The sequence below is a fragment of the Durio zibethinus genome, chromosome 16 (genome assembly GCF_047325235.1).
Source record: "Durio zibethinus cultivar Kanyao isolate XHJ-2024 chromosome 16, ASM4732523v1, whole genome shotgun sequence".
NCBI lineage: Eukaryota > Viridiplantae > Streptophyta > Magnoliopsida > Malvales > Malvaceae > Durio > Durio zibethinus.
The window spans coordinates 23,605,016-23,628,926 of record NC_143177.1 but is presented as its reverse complement, the minus strand read 5'-3'; the positions used below and the strand labels follow the sequence as shown (position 1 = coordinate 23,628,926).

General features: G+C 24.5%; 1 protein-coding gene and 1 pseudogene across 3 annotated transcripts; one reads left to right on the top strand and one right to left on the bottom strand.

Annotated features, from left to right (window-relative positions):
- The first annotated feature begins 15,931 nt into the window (after nucleotides 1-15,931).
- On the top strand, nucleotides 15,932-20,914 carry LOC111296923 (bifunctional dihydrofolate reductase-thymidylate synthase-like). Of its 3 annotated transcripts, none has more exons than XM_089745537.1 (12): nucleotides 15,932-16,178; nucleotides 16,921-17,441; nucleotides 17,534-17,933; nucleotides 18,055-18,099; nucleotides 18,221-18,286; nucleotides 18,559-18,620; nucleotides 18,711-18,785; nucleotides 18,880-19,045; nucleotides 19,123-19,246; nucleotides 19,719-19,825; nucleotides 19,930-20,110; nucleotides 20,607-20,914. In XM_089745537.1, exons 2-11 carry the CDS (start codon nucleotides 17,008-17,010, stop codon nucleotides 20,038-20,040), a joined length of 1,590 nt encoding a protein of 529 aa, XP_089601663.1. In that variant the 5' UTR covers nucleotides 15,932-16,178; nucleotides 16,921-17,007; the 3' UTR covers nucleotides 20,041-20,110; nucleotides 20,607-20,914. The 3 variants fall into 3 exon arrangements, with proteins under 3 accessions (XP_089601663.1, XP_089601665.1, XP_089601664.1); XM_089745539.1 differs by having other exon boundaries at nucleotides 15,950-16,178; nucleotides 20,362-20,694; XM_089745538.1 differs by having other exon boundaries at nucleotides 16,066-16,178; nucleotides 16,904-17,441.
- Nucleotides 20,915-21,572: 658 nt separating this feature from the next.
- Nucleotides 21,573-23,542, bottom strand: LOC111296941 (AAA-ATPase At3g50940-like; annotated as a pseudogene).
- Between the last annotated feature and the right edge of the window lie 369 nt (nucleotides 23,543-23,911).

Here is a 23,911-nt window from a genome sequence, read left to right as displayed (position 1 = left end):
ATAATATAAATTATAAAGTTTGATTTGAAAAAATGAAGAATAAAAAAATCAGTTTAAAAAAAAGAAAAAAATTTAATTTTTAAAGGTTATTTTGTCAATTGATTTTATTTTTATTAAATTAAAAATAATTAAACAATAAAATATAAGTTAAAAATTATAAAATATATTTTATATTCACTTATCGATCGAAATACGTTATTGTATTAAAATTTATCAAAATCGATCAAAATTAACAAAAATAATTTACATTACCTAATATGAAAAATTATTTATATATAAAAGTGTAAACTTTAAAACTATTAAAAGTGAACGACATAAATATCCTTACAAATTTTAATAAATAACAAATTTACCTTTAAATTTCTAGCATTTTTTATTTATGTATTAAAGATTATTTGCCATTAAATATATATAATTTATTAGTTAATTATTTAAATTAATCTAAAAATGTTAAAAATGAATCGCATAAATATCTTTATGAATTTAAAAAATAACAAATTTACCTTTTAAATTTTTAGCATTTATTTATTTATTTATTTAATAAAGATTATTTGCCATTAAATATATAATATTTTATTTGTTAGTTAAATTTAAAGAAATAACAAATTTACCTTTAAATTTTTAGTATTTTTTATTTATGTATTAAAGATTATTTGCCATTAAATATATATAATTTATTAGTTAATTATTTAAATTAATCTAAAAATGTTAAAAGTGAATCGCATAAGTATCCTTATGAATTTAAAAAATAATAAATTTACCTTTTAAATTTCTAGCATTTATTTATTTAATAAAGATTATTTGTCATTAAATATATAACATTTTATTTGTTAGTTATTTAAATTTAAATCAATTAAAAATTTATGAATAGAATTTATATCAAATTAAACTACATTAAAAATTTATTTGTGAGATATAGTGGATATGTTATCAAAAATTAACCCAAATTTACTTTTATATTTTTTTTGTAAGATTTTTTGTTCAATTTCATTAGTAATAATTCAATTAAATTTATATAAAACATATTTCTCATCTTATGGGCTATGGCATACTATGAGCATTTGATATTAAACAAAAGATAGACAATCTTTCATCTGTTGTTCAATGAGTCATTATTTTAGTCTAAATTATTATATCATAACGTTTATGCCCCAAAAACATTTAATTTTATCTTAAGTAAAACACAAATTTTTTTTTTCAAGATACAACTTAATTTACTATTTATCTTATTGAATAGTACATATCATGAGTCCGTAAATATATTTATATTATTTATTTATTTATTTTAGATCAATTAAAATTAAAGTTCATACAAAATTATTAATTAAATTATCAAAATATTATTGAGAAAGAGTAATACATGTATTGTGGTAAGTTTGTATGTTTGAATTTTTTTATTTTTTATGATAAATATACATTTATATGTTTAATGATTGCAATGTTTGATTTATTTTACTATAATATTTCTAATCACTCTATACAATCACGTCTTAACGTTATAATGATTAAATGAATCTTTACTTTATGAATATAATCTCTTGTATACGTGAATTGTTACTAAACTTAGATTTTATTTTGTCTTCTATAGATTGATTCTATATTACATCCAAGTTAATTTCAGTAAATCTTTTTTTGTTATTCTTAATTTCAAATATTTTTTACTCAAGATATTTTTATGAAATCATAGTCAATATTGTTAAGAAATATTAACCTTGAAGAAGATAAATTATTTGATATAATGTTAGTTGAGTTTTTTTTTTTTTAATTCCATAAGTAGATTAAAAAATTAACACATCACTCACTTATTTTTTCAATTAGGTTTTTTTTTAAATATCACTCACTTATTTTTTCAATAGTCTTTTTTAATATACTCTGAAGCTTAAAGGGTATGCGTGTTACATTACTAATTTCAATTGTGAAATTTAAAAACTCTACTATCAGTATATTTTATAATTTTCTCTTGAATAATATAAATTTATTTTTTTCAATTAAGAATGCTGTAGAATATTTTTGTATTTTGATAGTAAAAAATATTTTAATCACATGATTAATTGTATGCGTTTTGTTGAATGATCAAAGCTTTGTTAGTTTTGTAGCCAATTATTATATTCTTTGAATCAATAATGTGATAGTTTATTTTTTGTTATTTGTTTATATTCTTTAAGTGTATAATTATTAATTTGTACTCTTATCATGAGAGCATCTATTTAATAATTATTTGTACTTTATGAGTGTGTTTATTATAGATGAATACATGTATCACCTATGATATCTACATATAAAAGTATGAACCTTAAATAATATTAAAAGTGATTTTTTTTATTTGTTACACTCCTATTAATAATACACTGCATGCCAATCATGCATGTCCAACCAATTCTTCAATTCATAAAGAAAGGAAGACTTACAATTAAACTCATTAGTTGCATAATAAAAAATTTAAAGTATGAGGATGTGAAATAAAATATGCTTATTTATATAATCTTACAATTTAGATCATAAATTAATTCAATTAATAATGTTAAATTATATATATACAAAAATAAAACAAATGAATCAATTAATATTTCATATAGATTGTAAAATTATTAAATTAATCTCTTTATTATTCAATGGGTCAATGTATGATAATATATATGAAAATGATTAAAAAAAAGGTGTTAGATGACAAGTGATAACATGACTTTTAAATTTTTTTTCTTAATGCGTAAAAAGTGCTCCACTTGGAATTTAGCCAACTTTACCATAAAAAAATTTATTTAAATTTTAGCTAAATATTTAAAATACTCACAAACATATACATACTTTAGTTTTTATAGCCTACCTTAAATAAGACAATCTATAATTAATAAAATGTTTAGTATATATCTATATTATATATAAAATGTAATAATTTATTAAATTATCTCTATTTACTTTTATTTAATCTTTTTTAGTAAATTAAAATATTATCTATTTTTATTTTTTTTATTAAAATAGTTTTTCTTAGGTTAAGTCATTCATGCTTCAGTTAACACAACCAATACTACTAGAAGGCTTAAAATAGGTTTTCTACAAATGAATAATTAATTATTTATAATATATTACACCTATTAATATGATTTACACAATTATATTAATTATAGAAGATTTAATGATAAATCAATTATAACTTAGTAGTAAATGCATAACAATATAGTAGCAAATTATTGATAATTTTGTTATAAATTAGTGATAATTTAGATAAAATCAGTAATAGCTTTATACTAAATTAATAATAACTGTATAGTAAATTATGAATAACTTAATAGTAAAATAATAATAACTTAATAGTAAATAAATAATAATTTAGTAGTAAATAATTGATAAAATAGTGTATGATAACATAATAATAAATACATAATAACATAGTAGGAAATAACAAATAACTTAACAGTAAATCATTTATACATAATTGTAAATGTATAACACATATTAGTAAATTAAAGATAACTTAATAAAAAAATAAATGATAACTTAGTAGTTAATTATTGATAACTTAGTAATAAATCAATAATAACATAATAGTAAATTAATGATAACTTAATAGTAAATAAGATTCATTTTAATATTCCATCCATCATAACACAATTGTCACATTTTGATTTTTGTTGGTCAATTTTTTTCAATTTTAATCACCTATTATTTTTTATTTATTATTGATAAAAATATGAAAAAATATTTTAGAAACTTTAAATGAAGTGGTTTCTAAATATATATTTTGTAAAATTTAATTTATTAAAATATTTAAAATAATATATGTCAAAGTTACAAAATTTTAACTAAAAAAAATCAATTATGACAATTTAATTGGGATAGATAAATGGAGTAGTAATTAATAGAAAATTTTAGTGATAAATCATAAATAGCTTAGTAATAAATCAATGATAATTTAGTCGTAAATAATTTATAACTAAGTAATAATTAATAATTAAAAGTAAATCAATATAACTAATAGTAATCATCAGTAAATTAATAGCTAATCAGTAATAATTTAATATAGTAAATTAGAGATATAACTTAATAGTATGTCAATTATAATTTAGCAGTAAATTAGTAATAATATAATAGTCAAAACATAATAACTTAATAATAAATCAATTATAACATAGTTGTAAATGGCTAATAACATAGTTGTAAATTAATGATAACTTCATAAAAAAAATGATAACTTAATAGTTAATCATTGATAATTTAGTGACAAATCAATGAAAACTTAATAGTAAATTAGTGATAGCATAATAGTAAATTTAGTTTAGTTTAATAGTAATTAAATTATAAATTTAGTAGTAAATCATAAATAACTTAGCAATAAGTCAATGATAATTTAATAGCTAATCACTAAAACACAATAGTAAATCAATGATAATAAAGTAGCAAATGTATAATAGTATAATACTAAATCATTAATAATTTAGTAGTAAATCACTAATAACGTAATAATAAAACATTTATAACTTAATTGTAAATCAGTGATAATTTAGTTATAAATCAATGATAATTTAGTTGTAAATTAGTAAATCATTAATAACTTTATGGTAAATCATTAATAACTTTGTAGTAAATCAGTAATAATATTATAATTAATTATTAATAACTTAATAGTAAATTATCAATAATTAAGTAATAAATCATTTATAACTTAGTGATAAATCATGATAATTTAGTAGTAGATCAGTTATAAGATAATAGTAAGTGAGTAATATCTTATTTGTTAATTAGTTATAACCTTTTTTTTATACTTAAAGTTACTAATTATTAGACCCTGGTTACTAGAAAGAAAAAATGATTAGTATAAACCTACCATGAACTTATTCATTAAAAAAATTTAGTAAAAAAAATTCTAAATTTAAAAGAGACAATAATGTTATATTATATAAAAAGAAAATTATCCCATATATTGTAATTAATTGATAAAATTAATAGTATACCATAAATAACTTACTAGTAAATAATTGATAACTTAATAGCTAAATATTGAAAACTTAGTAATAAATCAATAAGATTAGTAAATGCATAACAATATAATAGAAAATCACTAAATTTAGCAATAAATCACTAACAACATAGTAATAAGTCACTTATAAATTAGTTATATATCAATGATAATTTTGTAGTAAATCATTGACCACTTCATAGTAAATTAGTTATAATTTTATAATAAATTATCAATAACTTAGTACTAAATCATCAATTAAATCATTTATAACTTAATAATAAATCATTAATAATTTAATAATAAATCACTGATAACGTAGTAATAAATCAGTAATGACTTAATTGTCTCAATTGATGATAAGGTTTTTTATATTTTAAGTTTTTAGGGATTTAACTTCGGTTACTAACAAAAGTGAAGTAAAAACTTAGTAATAAATAAGTTATAATAATAAATCAAAGTTAACTTAGTCGTAATGTATTGATAACTAAATGTTAAATCACTTATAATTTAATTGTAAATCAGTGATAACAATAAATTAATGATAACTTATTAGTAAATCAGTTTTAGCTTAGTAGTAAAGTTTAGATAACTTAATAGTAAATTATTCATATTTTAATAATAAATTAGTAATATAATTTAACAGTAAATCATCAATAACATGTAGTAGTAAATCATTACTAACTTAGCAATTTTTTTTTTTTGGTTAAATATTAATATAGAACTATATTTTTTAATATGTCTAATATATTTAATTTATTTAAAAAATTATACTAATTGCCATTTGATACTAAGGTATTGAGTTATAATATTTGTGGATATTTTTCACATATATAAATAATTAAAACAATATTCAGGTACCAATTACTATAACAATATATTTTTATTAAAAAAAATTAAATTTTAAAGTGAAAATTTGAAATAAATTTATCTATGTTTATATGTCATTGATTGTCTATTTAATAATATATTAATAGTAACTAGATTAATGCTATATCTTTACTAAAATAAATTGTGGTGTTTTATGGTATCATTTATAACATTGATAGCAATTATACAAAAAATTATTATCTTTAAAGATATTTTTAAAATGAAAGAAAAATAATGAGTCTAAATTTATTGAACAATACCATAGAAAAATTATCTATTAGTTATTTTCTCATGTACATAATATTTTAAATTAAAATATATGATCTAATAATACTAATAATAATATGAATTATATCAATTATAATTTTATAACCATATCGTTTAAATAATGAATTTTTTGAATGACTTGTACTTGATAAATAATTAAGTGTTCAATAAATAATGAAATTACTCAATTTTAATTAAAAAAGAGTACAAATATTAAAAATATATTCACTATTGATTTTAAAGTCTAAGATTTAAAATATAGTTTACCTTCAAAATATACCTTTTAATATTTGTCTAAAATAGATCATATCTTATTAATTTTAAAATTATGATATTTCATTATTTAACATGCAATAATAATATTGAACCAAAGTTAATTGAAAAAAGTATTTGAATATTTAAAGAACAACATAAAGAACTATTTGATTAGGATAATGTTTACCTTTAAGTAAAGTTTGTTATTTAAACTCTTAGTATAACATATTTTAATAAATTATGTACATTTAATTGTTTTTTAATAAATCAGTATTCGATACTAAAAGTAGTTTTAGTTAATATCCCTTATAAATACATAAATAAACATCATTGATTATTATATTGAGATACTAATAGTTCTTTATTACTTCGTATTGTTTATTTAAAATATGTTTAAAAATTAATATTTTTAATTAGTAAAATTCATGTAAGTATGCATTTTTTACTATAAAATGAAATTACAAAATGATTTATATTACATAAATAAGTGCATGTTCAAAACAAAAGTTAGTAATGAAAAAAAAAGAAATATATTTACTTTATTTCAAATAATAAAAACTTTATAAAAATTTGATTTCAAATAAAAAAATGAATTTAAATTTTAAATAGCAAATAAATGAAAGGTAATAGTTTGAATTAGTTCGACAATGATCAATTGTTTAAAAAATTTATAAAATTAAAAATAAAAATCCACCACTAAAAAAGCTTAAAAAAACTCTATAAGAAACCTAAAATAGAGAAGAAGAAAAGTACAAAATTCGATTTGATTGTAATAAAAAATAATCTTTTATAGTTGAAAATAAAAAAAAAAGAAGAAAAATATTAAAAAAAAGAATGAAGATGATTACTTATCACTAAAAGACTTAAAATGAAACTTTTAAAAAGAATCAAAATAAAGAAAGATTAAATATTTATTTTTATTAGAATTTTGATTTTAATTTTTTGTTATATTTTTTTAAACTTAAATTTACATTTTTAATTTAATTTAGTATGACGATAATTATTTCAATTTTATTATTATAAAATATCAAAATTATTATATTATATTATAATTATAATTTGATTAACAATCTCATGCATAACACATGAAATAAAACTAATTATTTTTAAATATATCATATTTTAATATAATTGAAATGTATTAACTTATGTGATCGATTTAAAAATGAAATTAACGACTATGATTTGAAGTTCACATGCAATTTTTCAAAGGTCTCTAATTTGATTAAAAAACAGAAGCCTGTTTGAGGCTTGGAATTGAATCTGGTTTTGCATTTGTCATGGATATATTTATTATGTATTTGAAACCTCATTTAATTAGCTGCTGAATTTGTTATGATTTAATTTTCCAAGCCTATATGATGTCGATAATATCAGGGCAGAGTGCATAAAAATTAAATAGATGGAACCAATTTTCCCTTCCCCATTAAATATGATAACGGAGTACATATCTGTTATTTTTGAAATATTTATTTTTAAATTCCTTTAATATTTTTAATAGTTAAATTTATTTAAATATTCCTTTAAATTTCGTGTTATTATTTAAGTTTGAATCTCATTAATTAAGCATTACTTATTTAAATATTTGAATTCGTTAAAATATTTATTATTTAAATTTTTTTAAAATATAAAATAAAAAAAAATTTAATTTAAATTTTAAAATTTTTTTAATTAATAATGAATAACAATTATTTATTAAGATTTAAAATTTTTTATATATAAACTGATAATAGATACGAATTCAGATATTTATTATTATTTATTAAATTTTAAATACTTTTGAATATTAAATATTTAAAATATATTATTTATACTATATCAAAGCCTTATAATAAATTTTTTTATCTAAATCTATTAATTATTTATTTATAAATATTCAACTCTAATATTAATAAATCAAACAATAATAAATATCTATTTCTTTATTGTGCCATTCGTATTGCCCACGCCTCATGTTTCGCTGCCAGTCCAACGATAATCTTTTGACCAGTAACAGTGGAGTATTCTGCTGAAAAATTTTGCCCATTCCATCTTTTCATGTGAGGGTGACTCCAAGTAGGTCCCTTCCAAAAGGATCAGGATATCACCTAAATTTTATAATTTTAAATCCAATCCAATAATATAACTAAAATTTTTTTTAGGAATTAAAAAAATTATTTAATTTATTTACATAAATTATAATACGATAATTTTTATATTATATATATATTAAATATAAAATATATGAATTATAAAATCAAATTTTCAGAGAGCACTGGATTAGAGGGATGGCTAATGCTGTGGGGCTTGAGCTACTTTGATTTTCGTAGTGGGATTTAGGCCTCACGGAATGCTTAAGTTATGTTTTTCAACATAAAGGCTGGAGTTTTCCCTGTATTCAAAGTAGTGAAAGATGCACTTGTTGGAAGTGATGGCGTACCAAACACGTCAAAGACCAAATAATAACTTGTCTTTGAAATTATGCTTTCAAATTATTGTTCCTTTCAGAGACAAAAGCTTTATTATTGCATCAAATATGTCAATAAGGAGGGTTAATATTGATCAATTTGACAAATATTGGAAAGAAAATTAAAGAAAAAGACAAGTAGTGATATTCTCTATTAATGTTAATCCATATTCTTTCCGTTTCCAAATATTTGTTATTTATTAATTATTAGGGAGTTTTAAAAAAGTTTAAATTTAACATATTTAATCTTAAATTTTAAAAGTTTTTTTATAAAATTAAAGTTTCATGATTTTTAATGTTAAAAAATAAAATAATTTTAAAATATAAAAAAAAGAGTTTTAGATATTAAAAAAAGAAATAAAAATATAATTTTAAGATATTTTTAAAAAATAGACAAAGAAAATGAGATAAAAGGAGTAAAACTAACATACTTTTGCACAGTAGATTAAGAGTGAGCAAAAATCAGTTTAAACCGATTAAATTGATTGAAATTGAGTGAATTCGATTGAATCGGTTCGATTTATTAAATTTTAGTTATAATCAGTTTTTTAAGTCGGTTAAATTGATTAATTCGATCGATTTTTAGTTTTTAAAATTGATAACTGCACTGATCAAATTAATCGATTTTTTAATAATTAAAAATAAAAAAATTGAGATAAATATTTTTTTTTGTAAAATATTATTGAAATTATTAAATTCTTTAGTAATTTAGTTTGAATGATACTATAGTTTAAATTTTATTGAATTGAATTTGTAGTTAAATAATTATTCATAATAAGAAAAAAAAATGATAAAAAAATCGGTTATTTAACTGAATCAATCGAACCGAATCGATTTTGATCGGTTCGATTATGATCGATTATTTAATGATATTTGATCAGTTCGATTATTTGTTAAATGAAAATCGATTAAATCGATTATTGATTTTTTTAAATCGAACCGATCATTTACTCACCTCTATGATAGATTTCATTATTCAAATTTAAAATATATATATATATATAAAATCATTTAAAGTTAATATGACATAATAAAAAAAGTTCATTCATAAAAAATAATAGGAGTTTATATTAATTTAATTTTAAATTTAAATAATTTAAATTCAAAATGAATTTTAAAAAAATTTTAATTCAAAATGATCCGATCGGATCTGTCTAACCACTTCTAGAAGTGATGATAAAAATTTTATGACATGAGCAAAGGGAAGAAGAGAAAAGAAACCGCTCGCAAGTGGACAGAAATCAGAGAAAGGAATGATTAAATGAGCCCACCAAAATATTCTTTTCCTTTTTCCTCCTTTGATTAGATGAGGACGAAGGAGGAAACGCCACTTGTCCCTTTCATTAATGCCTAGCTCATTTGTCAATTCATAATTTCTTCAACTTAAATAATTACAAAAAAAAAAAAAATCATCAGATATGTCGCCTAGCAATTTCCTTAGAGTAACTTAATTGTGGTGGGGCAGTACATGATGTGACTTTTTATTTAATTTTTTAATAAAATTAATATATTATTTTTTAATTATTTTAAATATATTTTAATTAGATATGTAACCATTCTTAATTTAATTAGTGAAATTAAGAAAAAAATTAGTTTTAGCTTTTGAAGTAATATTTTTTTAAAATAAAATTATATTGTCTGATAATTCCAAGGGAATATTAGGTTTAATAAGACCAAATTTATGTATTATTTATTATTCCTTTGAAAGCCACCGCGCACGATGCTTAATATTTCCGCCATTATTGACAAAATACCATTGTCAAGGTCTTTGATACCATCAAATGCAAACTTTTCTCAACAAGACTTTATGCCGACGGTATATGTCAATCGTCGTATATCGTCGGTAAAATTTAAATATATATATATACGTGTAAATATATTTCCAAGCTCACGCGAATTTATTTACTCACAATATATATTTATTTTTCCTTTTAAAAGCAAAATATATTTAAAAAATTCAAATTTAATTTGTAAAAATCAAAGATGATTATAAAAATATATAACATAATATTAATTATATATTTTATAAAAATAATGAAATAATATATAAATATTTAACTTTTGGATTTAGGAGAACTGTATATTAAAGAAAAATAAGCTTATAAATTGAATTAGATATTTATCTCACGCAAAATATAAAATTATTTTGGAGGATGAAGGTGACATGGACGGCTAAGATTGCATTTAAAAAAATTAGCTTAGTTGTACTTTGGAGTAATTAAGACGTTGCATATGATTCAATAAGATATTTAATTCAATTCATTTATACTTTTATTTTTAAAAAATAATATTTAATAAAATTAAATTTTAAATTATAAAATTAATGCCCGCTTTTTTTTCTTTTACTTACAAATTATAATCTCTTTTATATAAAAAAAATCATATTTTAAAAATTTCAGGTTTCAAAATATAAAAATTTATAACGTACTTCTTATAAAGTACGTAAAAATTGGGATTAAATGTAAATTAAATTTTTGATTAATAAATAGTACAGTCAAAATCAAAACAAGCCAAATGAAACTTACATGATCTACCGATCGATGCCAAGTGGACGATCAGATTGGTGCAAAGGACTCAGAATTACAAGTGGCATATCATGGTTGGTTGTTTGTGGATTTTGCCGCCTTCCAGCTGTAGCACACGGCTTTGGGTCGTAAATATATATATTTTTTTAAATTTAAGATAAATAAATTATTTAATCGCTTAAATCAAAATAAAATATATCATATTTAATAATTTAAAATAAATAATTATAAATCATATAATTAAAATAATTTCAATAAATAATCACTCATAAAATTTAAATTCAATATCTTTTTATAAAAAAAATAAAATTTAATCGATTCAACCGACGACTCGTCGGTGTAAATATCTTTTTTCTTTCGGGATATAGCCTGGTACGATTTTTGGTTTTGGTCAATCCAATGTCCTGCGCAAGACTCAAATTACCAATCTACCCGAAAATTTTGGTTAAGTACCTTGAATTTTAGGAAAGCGAAAAATTATTAAAAAATTCAAAATTAATTCAAAATTGTAATATTTATTTTTTATTTAATTGTAATTAAATTTATATATTAAATGTATATATTAAATTAATTTAAATTTTAAATTAAAAATAAAAACAAAAATTTTAATTATATATTTTTATTAAATTTTTATATATTTTAATTTTTGATAAAATAAAAAAATATTTTTTACTTAAATCTATTTAAATATATTCAAATATATATTAAAATAATATATAAAAACAAAAAATTTAAATTTAAAAATTCGTTGAACCAAATTGAATCGATAGAATTTGATTCGATTTAATTTGATTTGTATGAAAATTCGATTCGATTTGAATTAAATTTTAAAAGTTCATAATTTTATATATTATTAAAAAAAATTAAATTAAATTTGATTCAAATTATTATCATCCTTATCAAATATTGGTATATCTTATTACGTTCTATTGTTTAAAATGGGGATATGTATTTTGTTTAATAACAAGTTACATAAAATTTTTAAATTTTAAAAACAAAAGTAAAAAGTTTTTATATATTTTATTTTAGTCATATTTTTAAAATTAATAAATAATCTATTAAAATATAAAATAATTAGATTATAACTCGTACGATGTACGAAATAATTTTATTTATTTAATATGAATATATATAAATTAGTTTTTTTTTTAATTATATTCAAATATTTAAAACTCATAACATATATAAAACTTATATATATTGACTTGTTATTAAAAATTAACTTTCTAAAAACAACAAAAAAAATTATGTCTTTCATTTGGATATTTTTGTTTACAATAATATTTATATATCTATAAAATTATATCAAATAAAAATAAATTATGTCTTTTTTTTAAATACAAAAATATATTACTGAATGATAAATTAAATAATAAAAGAAATATTAACACACTTTCACTTTAGTAATCTTAATTAAATTATTATATAAAATATGAAAAATGTTCAAAATATATGAAAAAATAAAAAATAAATTGAAAATTTTTATTTTTCATAAGAATTAAACTATAATAACAATAAAATATATCTTAGAGAAAAATTATAAATAAAAAATTGCAATAGTAATAGAATATATCTTAAAAAAAAGTTATTGAACAAATAAAAAAATTAATGTATAACATATTACATTTGTAGTCTTAAATAAAAGAAGTATTAACACACTTTTCACTTTAGTAATTTTGACTATATTATTATACAAAATATGAAAAATGTTAGAAATATGTAAAAAAAAAAATTAATTGAAAAAAATTAAATTTCATAAGAATGAAATTGTAATAAGAATAAAATATATCTTAGAAAAAATTTGTAAAAAAAAAAAAAGAATTGCAATAGTAATAGAAAATACTTAAAAAATTTTATTGAAAATAAAAAAAAATTAATGTATAACGCATTAGTCTTAAATTTGTAAAAAACAATATTTAGTGACAATTATGATTAAATAGACAATTTTAAATTTTTAAAATTGATATAATAAGTGATAAAGATAATATTATTTTTTTTGCATTTATTTGAAATATAAATTTAATAATTAGAGTTCAAATTGATATAATCATTTTGATAGTTTTATTATTTAAAGATTTAAGATGAAACTTTTTTGAAATTTCAAAATCTTACGTAAAATTACTTGAATTTTTAATGTTTTAAGTAAGTTTTTTAAAAAGATAATTTTTTAAATAAAAATTTTCAAATTAAGATAAAAAACATTGTTGAAAGATTTGGATAAACTTAATCTTTGTAAAATTTAAACATGTTTGAAATATTTTGATAATTAAATAATTTTTTAAATAAAGTTATTTGGTAAACAACTAAAATTATTTATTAAAAATATAAAATCCATATTTCATATTTTTAATTTTATAATATATATCTCTAAATTGATTTAATTTTCAATTATAATTTGAATAATTTTGATATTTGAATAAATTTAAAATTATCTAATTTGTAATTAAAAAAAAAAAAAAAACTATCTTATTCTTTTAAAAAACTATCTTACATGTCATTTAAAAGAGTTGTCCACATAGATACCTATGTAACAAACTTATTTATGTATGTTGTTATATAAAATATATATTAGATTTATAAATTTATTTATTGAATTTAATTTTTAAATGAATGATGCTAAATTTATAATGTTTTTATTATATATTTCATTCTTCAACAATAACATGAAAAAAATTACAAGATTAACTTTTTTATTTAATTTATTTTAAATCATAATTCTATTTTCAATCTTGAAAGTAATTTATGTATTTAAAAAAGAAATATCAATTATAAAAGTACAAATTACCAATATATATATAATTTTTCATCACAACTTTAAATAAAAAAATAGTATTGAAAGTAATTTTTTGATATTATGCTGGTATCTGTATAGTTATTGTCAAAAAATATTCTTTTACCCTTTAATGCTTTAAGGTGGTGTTTGATTCAAAAAAAATCCACAAAATTTTTCTGAAAATTTTGATAGTGAATATTTGATTCCCATGTTTGGTTCAATGTAATCTGATTATGAAAGAAAATTATTGATTATCAATAGTATCCAAAAGTATCGAAATCAGAAACTCACATATTCCTGTGATATTTTAAGATTTCAGAGGAAAAATTATGTTATTTCCAAATTTAACATAAATAAAAAAATATGAAATAATTGTTACCATTTTGAAAAATATGTTTAAAAGTGATTGCAACTTGGTTGTATGTTTTTGCTGCAAAAATATTTTTTATATGGAGATTATTTAAGACATTTTTCAACCTAAAACGTCTTAAATAATTCTTGATATATTTTTTAAAAATGATTATTTAAGGCATTTTTTGTCGAAAAATACCTTAAATAATCAAGTTTAAAAAAAATAAAGAAGATTATTTAAAGCGTTTCTGATTAAAAAATACCTTAAATAATTCTCATATAAAAAAAATTATTTAAGGTATTTTCTAATCATAAACATATTAAATAATGCCAAATATTTTTTTTAGTGATGATATTTTATAAATAAAAATAGCAACTAAATAAAATATTTGTATTTTTTTGCTGCTAAAGGCATAATTTGTCTTTTAGATATTTATTATTAATAAAAGCTAATGAAAAATTGTTATTATATATGTTAAGAAAATTAATATATGTGAATTTTTTCCAATCAAATAAATAAATTTAAATACATGATACCTTGAAAATGAAAGAAAATTTAATGTATCATATTTTTTATCGAAATTTAAGATTTCGCGAACTAAACACCTCCAAAAAAAATTTGCTAATTATCTTATCATATTTTTTCCCCTTTACTCCTTATTTAGGCTGCTTTGACAGAGTAATGAAATGAATTTTTTTACTTGATGGTATCATTTTATGATTAAATTCAATTGTAAAATACAAGTATAACATGATAAAAATTTTTCTTATTATACTAGCAAAGGACCTTTAAATATGTTAAATTTTCATTTTTTATTGAATACATAATTACATGTAAAAATTAGATGACATAATTTTCAAATTATACACCTTATCAATTGTACAATTGCATTAATATATCTTATAAAATTTTTAAAAAATACAACATTCCCCACTCTAAGTTCCAATTTTATAATAATATTTAATTTATTTCTAATACATTACACATTGACATACCTTTTAAAAAGGTTACAATTATAATAATAATAATTATATTATATTATATTTATATATCACTATATAATTAAATAATAGATTAAAATATAATTTATCAATAAAATTTATTTACAATGAGATTTGAACTTAGTGCTCCTCTTTCTCATTAATCTAAGACGTCATTGGTGATTTACTCTAAAAAAAATTGGACATATTGTAATTAAATCATTTTATTTGTTGTTAAGGGAGATTTTGTAATTCACTTAGCACCTAATTTAGAAAAAAAGAAAAAAGAAAAAAAGCAAAATGTAAAACAAAGAATTTCTTGAAGATAACAAAATGGTAAATAAGAGCAACAGAGGGGGCAATTGCACGTACTACTAAAAAAAAAAAAAAAAAGAGAGAAACCCAAAAAAAGCCTTGGCGGTACTCCGCGTCAACTGTACTTTTTGGACTTTTGCCGTCTTTTTTTTTTTAATTTCTTCCTTCTTTATCCCTCCCTATTAAAAAACTTTGTTTGGAAAAAGAAAAGTGGTTTTAGCTCCTTGTTTTTATTTATTTATTTATTTATGTTTTGTTTCAGACTCTCTTTTGTTCTTCCTTCTGAAGACTGATTCTCCACTCAACTCTCATTTGTACTTCCCTTAGCCAAAAAAAAAAGAAACCCTAATTCCTCTTTTTTATATATATATATAGTATTGAAGGAGTAGACGAAGCTTTAACGGTTTCTGATCGAAGATTTTGTGTTTCCGTCTCAGATCGGTCGGTAACTTATTCGCATTTCTCTTTTTTTTTTTGAAAGGATTATTTTTTAGTTTGATTAAGTACTTTTTTTAAACTTGATTTGGTTGCCTGGTTCCATGAATGTTTGATAGATATATTAATTTTTAAAGGAGTGGAATGTTTGGTAGAGGCGCGATTATCGATCAGTTTTTTCGTTTAAATTTTAATTTTAATTTTTTTTACCTTCGAATTTACTCTGTAAAATCTCGTCTGTTGTCGTCATTATTCGTTAGAAATGCATAGGGATTTCTTCTCCATTTGTTTTTCTTGACAAAAATAATCGTTCTCTCTGTTTTTTTTCCTCCTTTTAAGTTATTTTTTTTTCTAATTATTGTTATAGCTCTCTGTCTGTTACATGCGTCGATGGTTCATACCTTTTTGGCCCTGAGATTTTTTATTTTTTTGGCTATGAATTTTTGGCTTTATTTTATAGCCAGACCAGTTTAATTTGTCCAAAAATAGGGTGATTGTAGTGATTCTCCTGAATGTTGTGTACATAGGGTTGACCTTGATTAAAGAGTTATTTTCATTTTGAAGGACTTTTTTTATTCTTCCTTTCACTAATTTTCTATTGGAAATGGGTTCCTTTGAGTAGTAAAACTGCCTAGTAGATTCGAATGTTTTGAAGACTTTTTTCTGGATTTTCCTTGTATTGCCTTTAAGTCTTAATGTACATGTTTTTTTATTTTAATTTGTGACTTCAGTCTTGTTTCTGACATAGGTTCTACCGCATTTCCACAAAAGTTGGCTGTGCGGTTTACTTTGCAAGCCTTCATCCTTGAGTTTCTGCTCCGCTTATAGTTGGACTATGTCTGCTGACGCCATGATAAGCATTCCTAATGGAAATAGCAATGGCAATGCACAGCCTTTTCCACAGCGAACTTACCAAGTTGTTGTGGCTGCGACTAAAGATATGGGTATTGGTAAGGATGGGAAGTTACCATGGAAATTGTCTTCTGATCTCAAATTCTTCGAAGATATCACTCTGACTACGTCAGACTCTGGGAAAAAGAATGCAGTCATAATGGGTAGAAAAACATGGGAAAGTATTCCCCTTCAGAATCGGCCTCTTCCAGGTCGTCTTAATGTTGTTCTGACTCGTTCTGGAAGTTTTGATATTGCAACTGCTGAGAATGTTGTTATATGTGGAAGCATGACATCTGCTTTGGAATTATTAGCTGCATCTCCTTATTGTGTTTCAATCCAGAAAGTCTTTGTCATAGGTGGCGGCCAGATATTCAGGTGCAGAATCAGTTTTTTAAATGCTTTTCAAGATCTCTTATTTCATCGTTTTCCTCCCCCTCTTTTCTTATATGCACTGTCTTTTGATGCAGGGAATCTCTTAATGCAGCTGGATGTGATGCTATTCACATTACAGAAATTGAGACAAGCATTGAATGTGACACTTTTATGCCCGCCATTGATTCCTCTGTATTCCAGCCATGGTACTCATCATTTCCTGTGGTGGAAAACAACACCCGATATTGCTTCACAACTTATGTTCGTGTGAGAAACTCTGCAGTTGAACACCTCAGTGAGAACTGTGATCAGGTCTTTGATAATAAACCTGATGCTGGTAAATTTGAGGTAAAGAAGTTCTCATTCCTGCCCAAGATGATTTTTGAGAAGCATGAGGAGTACTTGTACCTGAAAATGGTTCAAGACATCATATCTGACGGTAATCTTAAGGATGACAGGACTGGGACTGGTACTTTATCAAAGTTTGGTTGCCAGGTAATCTGTAGCTCGTAGTTAAAGCCCTGTCTGTTTTTGTTTGTGGAAATAGATTTCCATCAGTCTTTTTTGGTTTCTGATTGCTGATTCATATATATATTTTTATCCATATTGTCCACAGATGCGGTTCAATTTGCGAAAAACTTTTCCACTTCTGACAACTAAGGCATGTATATTATTATGTTTATTTAATGGTTTCCTTGTAATGGAGTTAGTTCTTCTGTATATTATTTCAATATTAATTAGACAAAGAAATTGATTTGCATTAGTATTGATTTTTTCTGCAGAAAATATTTTGGCGAGGTGTTGTTGAAGAGCTGCTCTGGTTCATCAGTGGTTCAACTAATGCCAAGGTGATGATTTCTTGAACAATATGCTCCATTTACATTGCTAGACAACTTTTATGCTCTGATTGGACGAAGGTGCAGCTCTTTCAATTGTTTTCTGAACATTTTATTAGTTTTTCACACTCTATTTTAATATCTTCTATGGGCCTTCAAACTTTTTGTATTCTAAATGAGCTGATCTGATTTACTGGATGGCTGAATTAGCGACCGGAGGTTTTCTTTTGATATATCGGAGCTGGGATTAGGATTTCATTCTAAAACATTTGCATCATTAACAGGTCCTTCAAGAAAAGGGCATTCATATATGGGATGGTAATGCATCCAGGGACTTTCTTGATAGGTATTATTTAATTCTTTTTCTATCAATTTCTTGTTGAACTAAGTACTTTTTTCCTGTCTTTACTAACTTGCATTTGAATTGCAATCTTAGTATCGGGTTGACTGATAGGGAGGAGGGTGACTTGGGACCCGTGTATGGGTTTCAATGGAGACATTTTGGTGCTAGGTTGGTGGATTTTGACTTTTTCTACGCTTGGCTGGTGTTTCATATTTCTGCAAAGATGTTTTATTTCAGTTGTCTTGTATCTGAAAATTTCCAGGTATACTAACATGCATGCTGACTACACCGGACAAGGATTTGACCAGTTGTTAGATGTTATTAACAAGATTAAGAAAAATCCAAATGATAGAAGGATTATACTCTCAGCCTGGAATCCTTCTGATCTCAAACTGATGGCACTTCCACCTTGCCACATGTTTGCTCAGGTAGTATTAAGTAGTGAACTTATGTCTCACTCTTTCTTTTGTACTTAAATTAATCCTTTCCAGTATGAATATTGCAGTTCTATGTAGCCAATGGGGAGTTATCATGTCAAATGTACCAGCGATCTGCTGACATGGGCTTGGGTGTGCCATTTAACATTGCATCTTATGCACTCCTGACGTGCATGATTGCTCATGTTTGTGGTATGTTGTCATTGAGACCGATACTATGTTTATGTATGATTGAATTGCTAGAATGAATCATACTAGATGGATATATCGAATTATTTTATACCAATTAGTTGGCTGAAAGAGTGGCTTTGGTACCATATGTGTTGGTGAATTACAGCGAGCTGCTGTGTATCAATACACAGATGCCCGCACGCTCAATAGGTTTATTATGCTGATAGGGGGTTCTAACCTTTTCCGGAAGAAGCTAGACTGACTATGTTGACAAGTAACGCATGTGTAGGGTGGCTTTCCTATATTGTAGATTTGCACTTCTAGAGAATAAATAAGCAAATGATACAACAATGAATAGAAGACAGAACTTGATGCTAGAGCTGTGGGAGAGTTTCCTGCTCGTCTATATAGATTAGATTAATGGTTTTCACTTCTGCTAGACTGCAGTCCTATACTTTTAAGAACCTTTCTTAATTTCTTTTATTATGTACAGATCTTTTTCCTGGTGATTTCGTCCACGCGCTTGGTGATGCTCATGTTTATAGCACTCATGTTAGGCCCCTGCAGGAACAGCTTCAGAAACTGCCCAAGCCTTTTCCAGTGAGTATAGTGAAATAATCTTAAAACCATGCATAGGCATTTTTGGGCCCCCTCCCCCCAAGCTCATTTCTTCAAGAGCATTTTCTTACCATATTGAAATGCAGATTTTGAAGATCAATCCTGAGAAAAAGAATATAGATTCCTTTGTGGCATCTGATTTCAAACTCATAGGCTATGATCCTCGTGAGAAAATAGAGATGAAAATGGCTGTATAGAGCTCTTATTTAGGTTCAGTATACCCAAGGGCTCCAGTCCAAATCTAGGCAGCATCTGCACAGTTTTGAGGTAAATTTATGATCCTTCAATTATGCATTTGATGATTAGTTTCCTTTAACCGGTATCTCTTAGGCCATAATTAAGTTTTTGTATGTAAAGTAATTTAGGTTAAGTAGTTTATGGTGGATGCTTGGAGTTGTATATAGTTGGTATGTATCCTTGCTAATCTGTCATGCAGATGCTCTTCTTTTTGCCGCTTGTTGGTATTTCTCTTTTTGCTAAAAACATTGTATTGGTAATAACTGCATATCTTTTTCTAGCACAATGGCTTTGTCTCACTGGAGGTGCAAAATTAGATGATGTTCTAGTTGGTGTTGGCAATAGAATGATTTGTCCCTTTAGCAGATTATCAGTCAAGTTGTATCCCATAAGAAAATGTCAATGCAATAGAGAAAGGGTTCATAATCATACATGCTAAAATGTGTTGAGCAAATAGTTTCTTTCAGTCGGCCCTCAGCATTTGACCCTGTGCAACTGAACGTTTGTTTTGGTAACAATATTTCAGGGCTGGTTACTGGAGGCTCATGTTGATGTAGAGACTTGTACTGATAGCAAAATAAAAATTTGATAGTTGGATACATACAATTCAAGGATGATATGTAGTAAGTGAGAATCCTTTAGTTCCACATTATTCTTGTTGGTTCTAAGGTGATTTAGGATACTATATTATCTTGTTTTTCAAGTTTATTATCATATTTTTGCCTCGCGATACATGAAGCAATCACTTCCTGAATTGCCAAAACATATTCTTGAAAGAGACTGGAATTTGGAAAACATCGGTTTCTTTCAGTGAAAGTGCTTTATTTGGCAGTACATTCTGGTTTTAGTGGGTGAATTAAAGTCACTTTTATTTGGTACATTATTTGGAGGATTGCCTGGTTTAGGCAATTGAATTGCGGATGAAAAAATGATATCAATGGTGGCAAATATCAATCCAGAAATCTGTTTCTGAAAGCAGAAGTTTTTTGTCAATTTATTAGTACACATTTTAGTGTGATGGAAAATGACAAGGTTTACGTGTGAAATTGGATTTCATTATAGTAAATCTTTTTTTTTGGGGTAAATCCTAATAAATATCTTTAATTCCCTTTAATTTATCTTTTATATGTGGTCAAAACCCACTTTCAGTTGAAATTTGATTTTTTTTTTTTTTAAGAAAAAGTAATTTCATTCATGAAAGAACAGAGCTACAATCATCGGTTAGAATTGGTTAACATAAATGCAATCATGGAAATTTTGCTTCCTCAATACAATAACCAATGGGAGGGAGATGTTGATTAATTGACCTTAAAACCTACTCGGTTACTTCCAAAATTCAACCGGTAAGCCCCATATCTTGTGCCAACTCAATAGCCCTTATTACAGCTGCAAGACTTTTCAGTTCCACTACAAAAAGCATCTGCCACTCCACCATTGTTAGTCTAGGCCTAGCAGGATAGGCTCTTTTATCTTATTAGTAATATTTCATGGCAAAGCCAGGCCCATAGCGTCATTTCCGTATTTCATGTCTGTAGTTTATCTACTACGTCTTCACTCTGACAATCCTCTTCTCCCAGAAAACTACAGCAATTTACTGATTAGAGCTTGTTGGTTCCCTGTTTCTTGCTCTCACCTTGTTTCTCTTCTACAATTTCCCCTCCTGCTGCTTGGACTTCTCCTGATTGCAGTTCAGTAGCTTCAGATCCTTGAGCTTCTCGCTTGGCCTCAAGAAAGTTGATTAGACCTCGTAGTACTATTTCAGGCACCTCATCTCTCATCAGTTGCTCACCTACTTCTGCAGGGGTTACCTTTTCTATCATTAGCATTTCGTCAATCTCTAAGAAAAGCGGGTGCACTTGTATCCCTAGGTAATTGGAAGCCAGCATTTTGAACCCACATGGAGTGCAGTAGGACATGTGGATGTGCACATCCATTCGACAAGGACGCAGCAAAGCTGGGTCTAGGCGGTCCTTGTGATTGGTGGTGAACACTATAATCCTTTCATCCCCACAGCTTGACCGTAACCCATCTATGAAGTTCAACAATCCTGACAGGGTCAACTGATACTGGTAGAAAGCAAAGTGTGAATCCATGTGTTCCAATGGATTCGTTTTAAGAAAAGCTTCTAAACGAATTTCCATGGTAAAAATCAATTTTCCTATAATCAACATCTTATTTAAAGCATCCACAAAATACAAAGACTAAAACATCCTACCAAGAGGTGTTAGTATTTTGACAATGCAAGTATGCATCTAGTCATCAAAAATATTTACCTGAGGTAATTGATTATTTCGATGAGAACCTTGCGACACCGCTGCCCTGACTTGGGCAAGCCTATCCTGCAACTCCAAGAACAATCAATATCCTCCACAACCAGTACTGATTTATTCCCAGTTGAAATCAGCACCTTCCTGAGTTTCTGAATTCCCTCTGATATCAGTCAACTCCAAGTCAAAAATATCAAAATTAAGATAGTTGGCCATGGCAGCAATCAAGCTTGACTTCCCTGTACCAGGAGGACCAAACAACAAGTACCCCCTTTTCCAAGCCTTGCGTACCCTCTTGTAATACTCCTTTCTTTTCACAAATCTCTCCAAATCCTGCATTATATTATTCTTCACCCCAGAATCCATTGCCAGGGTTTCAAAAGTAGCCGGATGATCAAGATTCACTGACTGCCAAATATCTCCTGCCCTTCCAGAAATCCTATCATATTTCAAGGTATATAACTTCAAGGTTTTCTTTTTCTCCTTCAATTCTTTTGCTTTAGCCAATGTATGCTGCATATAAATGTTCAAGATCATTTCTTTATGTTTCAAGTGGAAACTTAGCTCGAAGAACCGAATCTCGTATTTCAACACAGGGTTGTAAGCATCAGACCCTGGAATATACTGGAAAGGAATATCTTTTGAAACAAACTCACACTTCACTTGAACCCATTAAGGTTATCAATGATTTCTTCATTCTTTTCAAGGGACAACGAAAACTTGCCTTCTTTTCTTGGCATGGTTACTCTAATTCTCTTTGTGTCAAGAGGGATTGTGGGCTCAAGATAGAGTTCCGCAGCCTCGTAAAGAATGTTATGGTTGAGACCATCGTATTCTTCAATGACTAACGTGAGCTCTGAAGAGAAAGAGACAAGGAGATTCTTGATTTTCAAGGAAATGTAGTTCCGGAGCTCTCGAGGAACGAATTCATTGGCGAATGAGTGAACCAACACGGCAGTGGCGGCAACAGATGCAGCAGCTGTGAAGATTACCTTGGCGGAGGGGACTTGGCGAGTGGCATCGAAAAAAATTGTGGGTTTGGGCACTGTTGGCATTTTGTTCTTACTTGGATAGGTTTCGAAGTAAGATCAAGAGATGGTGTTGTGACTTACAACGTGAAACTTCCTTTGTTAAAAATGGTGGAACTCGTTAGTTTCCTACACTTCTGTTGCGGGAAATTCTGCCACCAATCAACAGAATCAGATCACAGTCCAATCCTTTCTCAGGAATTGGAGCGCGTGGCCAACGGGTCTAACTTTTTACCTTATATATCTTTGTTAAGAAATTTCTCATAATCTTCCTTATTAATACGGTTAAGTAATATTTTAATAAAAAAAAATTAGATGAAGTTTTATATCGAAGTAGTTTTTTATAAGAAATGAATAAATAAAAATAAAACTAGTAGATTGAAAAATTTTATTATATAAATTAAGAGTGTAAAATTAAAAAAATAATAATAAATTTTTATATATTTATTAAATAAATATTTTTAATAAAAATATTAATAAAAGTTTTATTATTAAATAACTATCAATCAAATTTAAATTATAAATAATATATTTAA